The sequence below is a fragment of the Apium graveolens genome, chromosome 3 (genome assembly GCF_009905375.1).
Source record: "Apium graveolens cultivar Ventura chromosome 3, ASM990537v1, whole genome shotgun sequence".
Taxonomy (NCBI): domain Eukaryota; kingdom Viridiplantae; phylum Streptophyta; class Magnoliopsida; order Apiales; family Apiaceae; genus Apium; species Apium graveolens.
In genome coordinates, this window is record NC_133649.1 from 23465865 (window position 1) to 23475937 (window position 10073).

The following is a 10073-nucleotide window of genomic DNA, read 5'->3' on the forward strand; positions in this document are numbered from 1 at the left end:
TATTACTGGCCAAATATGAAAGAAGATGCCTTCAAGTTTGTTCGGGCTTGTGACCATTGCCAGCGATTCACTAATTATTCCAATGCCTCGGCAACGTCTATTACTTCATTGGCAAGCCCTTGGCCTTTTGCCATGTGGGGAATCGATCTCATTGGAGAGTTGCCCAAAGCAAATGGGGGGAGTGAAATATGCTGTGGTGGCTGTTGATTACTTTACTAAATGGGCGGAGACCATGCCACTGGCCACGATCACGACAAAGAAGATAAAGGACTTCATTTTCAACTCCATAGTCTGCAGGTTCGGTATTCCATACAAACTCATCTCGGATAATGGGAATCAGTTTGACAGTAAAGAGCTAAGGAAGCTTTGTGAAGACTTGGACATCAAGAATGATTTTTCCGCGGTCTATCACCCGTAAAGCAATGGTCAGACAGAAGCTATAAACAAAATCATTAAGCACACTTTGAAGGATAAGTTGGAAGAAAAGAAGGGAGATTGGCCAGAGGAGATGCCCATGGTCATTTGGTCTTACAACATAACTCCTAGATCAACCACAGGAGAGACCCCATTTTTGCTGACTTATGGGTACGAGGATATGGTTCCCGTGGAGGTAGGTGCCGGATCTATACGAAGAGACTTGTTTGTTGAAGAAGATGCAGAAGTAAACCAAAGGCTCCACCTGGATTCCTAGACAAAGCCCTAATGAACTCTCAATTAAAGCTTGCTGCATATCAGCAGAGAATTGTGAGGTATTTTAATAAGAAGGTAAAGTCCGTGCCATTCAAGGTGGGAGATCTTGTGTTACCAAAGGTCATGCCAAACACCAAAATAGCTCAGCATGGAGTGCTTGGAGCCAATTGGGAAGGACCATACAAAATCAAGGCTATACTATGGAAGGGAACCTATCGCTTGGAAGATTTGGATGGCAAGCTTGTTCCCCGAGCTTGGAATGTGGAGCATTTATGAAAGTATTATCAGTAGGATGTGACTTTGGCCCCCTCATTTTTATGATCAGTTCCTATGTAATAGACTAGTAGCAAATAAATTCCTCATAGCCTAGGGGGGGGGGTTGTATACATGACTATGAACCTTGGAACTAGCAAAGGATGAAAATTTTAAATAATTTCCCCACAAAGCATAGTAGCCATGGGACTGGTGTAATTCTCGCACTAGAGCGCATTATCAATAAAAATGAAAAGTTGATTCAAAATTATTTTGGTTTCTTGGCCTACAAACTGTGAGAAAAACTCAGGGCGCGCCCTGATAACAAAGTCCATAATATGGAAAAAGTTATTTATGATACAGAAGATACCCATGATATAAAAACTCCATTATTATAGGAGATATGCCTTCTAAACTGAAAGTTGTAAAATTTGCTATCTAAGAAAATCTTAGAAACCAGAGGCGCGCCCTATGGTAAGTCACGCCCATTTTAAAAAATTGTTAATTCATGGTTGCAAAAACACGCCCTAAAAATATGCCTTCAAAATTCTACACAAAAGAATAAAGGTGTATGGTTGTTTGGAAAATGCTAACAACCTAAATAAATCTAGGCGCGCCCTAAAGGTAGAGGCGCCTTAAAGTTCTATCCTTGAAAAGAAAGTTTTTTCATTGTCTTGTTTATAGGGGCGCGCCCTCAGTATTGATGCTTAGATAAATTTTGCAGAAAACTACTTGATAAGAAAGGTAAAGATAAATGAAACATTAAACAAGGAGTAGCGAAACATAAGTCATACAACTTTGCACAACATCAAAAGAGCATTGGCTCCTCAAAGTATTAGAAGACTCGGCTCAAAGGTGCTTTAAACATTTAAGCAGATCAGGGCGCGCCCTGATTTTCACCAGTAAGAGGAATGGATTGGAGAGGAGTCGAGGGATCAACTTCAGTCACGTCCTTTTCGGGCTCATCAATAGGCGTGCCCTCAGCTTCCTCCAACCCAAGCTCAATCCTTTTTTCTTTGATCTCATTGCCAAACTCTTAATTGAATTCTGCCATCTCTGCAGCGGTTTCTTCGCCAAACTTCTCAAAGCCATACTCAGGATCGTTCGCCACGAACCCTATCCTGTAGAAGTGAAAACCATTAGCGAAGGCTTCATCTGTGATGATCCTACCTTCCTCCAGCCAGCCATTCCTTTCCTGATCTGCAAGGTATTCTATCCTCGCTTTTGCTTCAGCCAGTTCTGCATGAAGAGATTATGCCTTCTTGTTGGCAATTTCAAGCTGGGAGATTGAATTTGAGACTTCACCCTTGAGGAAAGCTATTTCGGAGTCCTTGGTTTTGATGTCCTTGGAATGGAGGAAATCCTTGTCTTTGAGAGTATTCTGCAGAATGTTATTGTCTCCCTGAAGCCTCTCCAGGTGTGCCTTCTCCTCTAAAAGCTTGTCCACCACTTGATTAGAATGAATGAACAATTGGCAAGATGCTTTAATGGACGCTTTAGTGGTGTCCTCCAAACTCATGGCTTGCCACTGCTCCACTTCTTCATCTGTAACATGAAGAGAGCCTAGTGGGCCAAGATAATTTAGGGCAGCTTTTTAAATTCCATTTCTCAGCAGCTACTCTGAGAAAAGCTTCAGCCCACCTTTTAGGCGCACCTTCAAGAGCTTTCACCACTGGTTTGTCTAAAGGAGAAAGAGGGCTATAAGAATTAAGTAAAAAATGAAAATGGGAAAAATGAAAGAGAAGGCGCGTCCTTACTTGGGGATGTATTGAACTGAATCCTTATCCTTGGAACATCATAAAAGTAGAAGAAGTTTTCTTCCCAGCCCTTCTAATGGCTAAGTTTCCCGGAAGAAAACCATTTTTATTGTGCTGTTTATCGGCCACCAAGTAATAATACCCGTGGTCAGATTTCCTTAGGCTAAAAAAATGACTCACCTCGGCCATTGTGGGCTGGGGAAAGCCTAAATCCGTGTAAAGGATGAACAAAGCGAGGACAAATTTGTAGCTGTTGGGAGAAAGTTGGAGTGGAGCTACATCATAAAGCTCGATCACCTCCCTAAGAAAGGGGTGCAGAGGCGCGCCCACTCCAAGTAAAACCAGCTTAGGGCTGGTCACCATTCTGGGAATCCTAAAGTTCTTTCCATAGTTAAAAATATGGGGCCACATCATGCTGAGAGGGCGCGCCCATATACCTTCTATATCATAATACTTCATGAGCCACCCTAACTGGTTATCTGAGCAGGCTGAAGGGAGTCCAACACAGAATAGCTTGCCATGCTCTTTCCTAGAAGCGTTTCTTCACAGCTTTGGTGCATGGCTCGAATTCATTCCAATCAAAGTCCAACTCACTATCAGAAACTTCTCAGTATTGAAAAGGGATGGAAGAAGGATCAGAAGAAGTAGAGAACTGAAGGGTGTCCTCATCAAAAAAGTTGCTCTCATCACGGAGAGGCGAGGAGTTTTCTTCAGACGCGCCCTCTGATTGTTGGGAAAAGGGTGTGCCCTGAGATTGCTATAGAGAAGGACTTGGGGGAATGGCCTTATAGGAAACTTTAGAAGGCCCTACCCCTACATTCACACTGATTTCAACGCCCCTATACGTATCGGCATTCAACCTTTCCAACCAATCATCGTCATCTAACTCTGTGTTAACAGGAGCTGGGGATCTATCTTTTTGGATCAGCTTCTATTTTCCCCTCCTTTGACTCAAAGTGACGTGGTCTTAGGAGTCATCTGATGATTCTTCCATAATATCGCTAACTTTGAATTCTATAATAAGGCGCGCCTCTAGCTCCAAAAAGTGAAGAGTTCTGTGTGCGTCCGGGAAGTCTGGTATGAAAGAAATAAGAGGAGGAGAGTAGATCCCTAACTTGGTGCAAAATTCCTTAAAAGGATGAAAAGGAGAGGACGTGCCCTCGTCTTCCAGTTGTCAAGAAAACCAAATAAATATTGAGGGCCCGTCTAATATAAAAGGATGGGAGGAGGCAGTATAGAGGAAACAAACAAACAAATAATGAAGGACCTGAGTATCCCCTATAATTGGAATGGCCCATGATTAATTATTTTAGGGCGCGTCCTAGGCTAGGAAGGCCTGTCCTATCAAGGATGAGGTCCATGTATTCTGCTATAAAGGGTGAGCGCTAGGATATGGGAAGTGATCATTAGGATGGCGCGTCTTAAAACAGGGAGATGTACGAATTACGATCTAGTTAAACTACTGATGACACGCCTCAGATGAATGAGGGGGCGCGCCCTAAACAGGTCTCGCGAGATATATGCTCTTAAATTTAATTAAAAATAAGGAATAAACGGTTGAGATTCTTAGAAACACCAATTTGAGAGTTAAACTCTATGATTTTGGATCTAAGATTCAAGGATTCAACTATACATACACAGATATACACACCATTTCATGCATACAACATCAAGAACAGTTAAGGAAGATGAACATACACCAAACACATGCAACACAATAAACGTGATGTAACTTGAAAAGAAGAAGAGTTCTGTGTACCTTTTTAGTTAGCGGAGAAGATTAACCGGAAAAATTGAAGAAATGGTGAAGTTAACACCGATTCTGAGCAGATGTATCTCTCCCCGGCGTGGTGGGGTTTGGAGAAGAGTAAAGTAAGAGAGAGAGTAAAAGTAAAAAGTAAAAGAAAGGATATGACTGGTATTTATAGCTGAGAAAGTGACAGCTGTTAAAACAAATTACATCAATCACGTCGATCACGATTCCCGAATAACTAGGGGAACCGTTTCAAATTATTTAAAATTCCAGGATGCGCCCTCTGGAAGGTGCACCTTATTTGACTATTACAGTAATCTGAATAATTGGAACTTTAAAAGCATACCCTATTTAGGGCGCGCCCTGAAAAATAGTATTGATAAATATGTTTATACAAATTTTGATAAAGATGAGTAAGAAATTCCAATCCCATTTCCAATGACATATGGAATTTGGGGGTAGTTATTATGCCCAAAAATTGGTATAAACAATATTCAGATTGAGATTAATAAAATAGTCGAAACTGAGGAACAAGCGCCTAAAATTAAGGAACATATAAGATTACTTTCCTTGTGGAAGGAAAACAGGCACGCCCTATGTGTAGGCAGGACGCGCCCTACATTATGGATGGCTGATGAAAAAGTTGCTGTAAATACACCCCATGTATAAGGAGGCGCACTCTCATCATAGAGAGGAGGCGCGGCCAATTACTTGGTAGGAAGGTGAGAAAATCTCTGGCAGATGTTCACTAATGATAAATCTTAGGGCGCGTTATAAGTGAGTAGAATGTCTTGAAAATGACTTTAACATGGATGCTTGGATGGATTCCTTGGATGATTCGAGGAAGAGGGAGATTATTATTACTAACCTATTTGGTGCAGGTACTCTATTGAAGAACTCCTTTCTGTAGCACATCTACAGGAAGGCGGTGTCCGTGGTCAGAGACCTCCAGGGGTATGCTTGGACGGAAGACCTCCTCCTGTAGTCAATGAGTATCCTCATTGGGGATGTGGGGTAAATTATGGTGTGTGCTTTGGGAGCTCTGTCTCTGTAGTCAATGGGTGTCCTCGTTGGGAGACTTTGGAATATCCAGCACTTTGCAGCCAAAAGCTTGGGATCACTTGTCCTATAATCTGGTAGGGGCTCCTTATCCGAGAGACAAGGATGCGTCCAACATTTGGGGTGAAACACGGCTATACCCGCGTCCACGGATTAGAGAAATAGCTGGTAGCGGAGGGTTATCCTTGGCCAGGGAGATGCCTTATTCATGAAGTCTCGAAGCCGCGGACGAGCCTTGGGCCTTTGTGGTTGGGCCTCATCGGCGGACATTCCTAAAGCTAGTAGAAGATGGTTTCCAGTGAGTTTTTCATTGGGCCTCGGGACAAGAGATCTAAGCCCATTAGGTTTCTTGTTCCCCAAGAACTACGTTGGCTTGATTCCCTATAAATAGGGATACATAGGCAAATTATAAGGGGTCAGAAGCGAGAGCGCAAAGGAGCCACCGCTAACCCTAAGCAATCTCAGCCACCAATAACCACCACCACCAAACACTGTTCATCAAATTCACCAATTACTGTTCACGTTTCCGACGAAGAACCACCATCACAGATCTTGTTTCCGGCTACGAACCTCATACATTGTTGCTCCCAAATTCCTCCATCAACATTTATGTATGTTTTTTATGAGCTGGTTTTTGAACAGATTGGTATACTGAGAAACTGTGATGAAGAATTGGTTGCATAAAAATGGTGCGCTGTAGACCTTAATACAAACTGCATGAATGCAAAAATTCCATAACTCATTTTGTTATCTAATAAATGTTGTTAATTTTATTGTGAACTATATTACATTTCTAATATATTATTGTTATAAGACTGTAGTAATATTTCAGGAGACTTGTGAATTTCCTCTTATTTAAATCTGGACTAATAATTTATTTGAATAAAGTATTTTGCATAATTTTCTAGTTTAAATACTGAAAAAATATAAAACCCGATTAACTTGATCCAATATATTAATAATAGGGTTGTGTTAGACATATATTTTTAAGTTAACCGGTCAAATTTTTATAAACCAAGTAAATTGGGTTGTATCGTTTTTTACCTCAAACGCGACCGACCCAACCCGTGTTCACCCCTAGTTGATAGTGTCATTAGGGACGAGTCTGAAACTTTCATATAAGCTAGGTGTCGAAGAGTTGAAGTGCGGTTCAGTCCAAGAGAAGCTGAGGCAATTGGGCTGAAAGAGGCTTATCATGGGTAAAGAATTTGAATATTGAGAAATGTGTTTTTTAACCGATAAAAAAGTTCTTATAGATGCTTGGAATGGAGATTATGATGAATAATATTTTCATACTATTATTTTAGATTGTATTAATTTTTGTAAGCATTTTAATGATGTGCTAATTATTAAAGAGTATACACTACAGGAAAACAGGATAAAACCGACCACACATAACCGACCGACTTCGATTTGGCCTTAATATAACCGACCACCTAGTTGATCGGTTAAATAAGGGGATAAACGACGTAGTTTTGATGATGTGGCAGAGCTAAAACCGACCACACGATGGCGGTCGGTTATAACAACTAAATACGACGTAGTTTTGATGATGTGGCAGACATAAAACCGACCACATTGATGTGGTCGGTTAAAACCCTGGTTGGAGGCTTTTAAAACCGACCAACCCCATCGGTCGGTTTTAGATAAAAATATAAAATTAATATAAAGTATAAAAAAATGTACCCATTATATACAGAACAGTGTCGTTTTACTGTCGTTTTTATAACCGACTGTCGACGGTCGGTTTAAAGCTATTTTTTTTATTTTTTTGTGTTTTTGTGTTATATATCTTTCATTTGTTGAAATTGGGGAAAAATATAAAAAAAAACAAGAGGGATAATTGAAGTGGAGGAGAAATAGAGAAATTATGAGTTTTTCTCATTTATTGTAATTAATGTGTATGTGTGTGTTTGTTGTATGTATTAAATGTGTTTTGATAATGTATTGAAAGTTTTTATTTTTTTTATGAAATACATGTTAAATATCTTTTTTATGGGAAATTGAAGTTATTCTCATTTATTGTAATCAATGTGTGTGTGTGTGTGTTTATGTTTGTGTTTGTGTTTGTGTAATGTATATTGATATGTATCGAATATTTTTAATTTTTTATGAAATTCATGTTAAATTATTTGTATATGAAAACCATTGATCGAAGTTGGATTGATAATCAATTGCAACGTGATAAAATTTCATTGACTCCGGAATATAGAATTGGTGTAGAAATATTTTTTAAAATTTAATCTTGAGAATGGAATGGAAGAAGATGGTACAATGAAGTGTCCTTGTAAGCGTTGTAGAAATTTGAATTGGTTAAAAATTGATGTTGTTAGATTTCATTTGCTCGCTAAAGGGATGCTTGAGGGTTATACCGTGTGGACGTCGCACGGTGAAAAGATAAAAAGAAAACATAGTCGAACATCACATCATCGTCATCGTGTTCGGAAACCTCTGAGAGTAGAAAAACCGGTAGATTTGAATGTGATGTTACATGATTTTGCCGGTAAAACTTATGAATTTTATGACACTATAGATATGGGAACTATGAATGTAGAAGAAGCTCCAAATGATAGTGCTAAAAAATTGTATGAGGTTATTGTTGAAAATGAAGCACCTATTTATCCCGGTAATACAAAGTACACAAGATTAAGTTTTACCACAAAATTATTGGAATTCAAAAATAACTCGCATTGTAGTAATAAATCTTTTGATAGTTTGCTTAAACTTCTTACGTATGTGTTACAAAAAATGCATACATTACCCGAAACTTATTATGTAATGAAAAAAATATGAAGGAATTGAGGGTTGAATATGAAAAAATTGATTTATGTGAGAATAATTGTATCTTATTTTATGGAGATGACAAGGATAAATTTGTGTGTGATATATGTGGTGAAGATCGTTATCGGGATGTTTATAGGAAAGTTGGTAAAAAAATACCAAAAAAAATCTTAAGACACTTTCCTTTGATTCCTCGACTACAACTTATATATGTTGGCACATACATCCGATCACATGAGATGGTACAAAAATGATGTGAAATTAGGAGAAATAAGTCATCCCGCAGATGGACAAGAGTGGAAAAATTTTAACCGTCGGTATCCATCATTTGCTCAAGAGATTCGTAACATAAGGCTTGGTCTTGAGACCGATGGTTTCAACCCTTTTGGCCCTACCGAAAAAAAACATATAATGTGTGGCCCGTGGTGATAGTTGTCTACAATCTTCCACCATCGATATGTATGAAAAAGCCTTATATGTTCATGACCGATATAGTTCCGGGTCCAAACAGCATTAGAAAAGATATTAAAGTTTGTATAAGGCCTCTCATCGATGAATTGAAGATATTATGGAATACCAGAGTGAAAATATATGACCAAACTTTGAAACAAAATTTTACAATGAGAGTGGCTCTTATGTGGACAATTAGTGACTATCCCGCTATGAGTATGATAAGTGGGTGGTCGGGCAAAGGAAAGATGGGATGTCAAGTGTGTCTTGGAAGTGTGCAAGGGTTTCAATTAAAATATTGTGGAAAATGTAGTTTCTATGGCACAAACCGAATATTCCTTGAATCAAATGATCCACTCCGTCAAAAAAGTAATTTGTTTGATAATGAAGAAAGAAGATTGTTTCATGCTCGTTTGTCCGGGGAGGGTGTTAAGGAGTTTCTTGATACTGTAGTTTTTCCACCACCCGGAAAGACTAATTTGAAGGCAATGAGTGTCAGATACGGTGAAGAGCATCATTAGACTCATGTCCCAATCTTTTACATACTCCCTTATTGGTCATCACATAATTTACGATATTCAATTGACATCATGCATACAGAAAAAAATGTTTTTGAAAACATTTTTTTTACTATTGTGAATGCGGCAAAGTTAAAAGATCATAAAAAAGCAAGAGTGGATTGCAAGCATTTTGGGGTGTTACCACATTTATGGATCGATGAAAAAGGAAAGTCACCTAAAGCACCTTATTCCCTTACTAGAAAACAATGTAAACTTTTGTGTGAATGGATTAGTACACTAAAACTTCTAGATGGTTATTTCCCAAATATATCACGTTGTTGCAATGTTGAGGAGTATACATTTTATGGATTCAAATCGCACGATTGTCATATTTTTCTTCAAAAATTATTGCCTCTTGCAATTCGTGAACTTCTACCAGCGCCTATTGCGGATGCCATCACGGCAATTTCTAACTTTTTCCAAGATTTATGCTCATCCGTGGTTACAAAAACCGATTTGGAAATAATGGAAAAATCGGTTATCAAAGCGTTGTGTTTGTTGGAAACGATTTTTCCTCAAAGTTGGTTTGATTCGATGGAACACTTGGTTGTACATTTAGCTGAAGAAATTAGAATTGCTGGACTTGCTTATTGGCATTGGATGTATCCGATTGAGCGTTTGTTGGGGAAATTAAAACAAAAAGTTGGTAATAAAGCTAGAGTTGAGGGTTCAATTGCCGAACGATATATGAAGGAGGAGATTCTTAATATTTGTTCCTTTTATTTTGCCTCTGACACAATTCATAATAAAGTACGCCGTAACGAGGTTTTG

The 10073-nt window shown here is 38.9% G+C and overlaps 1 protein-coding gene across 1 annotated transcript; it reads left to right on the plus strand.

Annotated features, from left to right (window-relative positions):
- Positions 1–219: 219 nt before the first annotated feature.
- On the plus strand, positions 220–966 carry LOC141713999 (uncharacterized). Its single transcript, XM_074517549.1, has 3 exons — positions 220–297; positions 431–610; positions 721–966. The coding sequence occupies exons 1-3, from the start codon at positions 220–222 to the stop codon at positions 964–966; spliced, it is 504 nt and encodes a 167-aa protein (XP_074373650.1).
- The last annotated feature ends 9107 nt before the right edge of the window (positions 967–10073 follow it).

Bases quoted from the DNA above. Each gene is read 5' to 3' on its own strand.
- LOC141713999 (XM_074517549.1), top strand. From the start codon at position 220: ATGGGCGGAGACCATGCCACTGGCCACGATCACGACAAAGAAGATAAA. The intron at 298-430 runs GTTCGGTATTCC...AGCAATGGTCAG, and splicing joins TTCAACTCCATAGTCTGCAG to ACAGAAGCTATAAACAAAAT. The intron at 611-720 runs GTAGGTGCCGGA...TCTCAATTAAAG, and splicing joins AGGATATGGTTCCCGTGGAG to CTTGCTGCATATCAGCAGAG.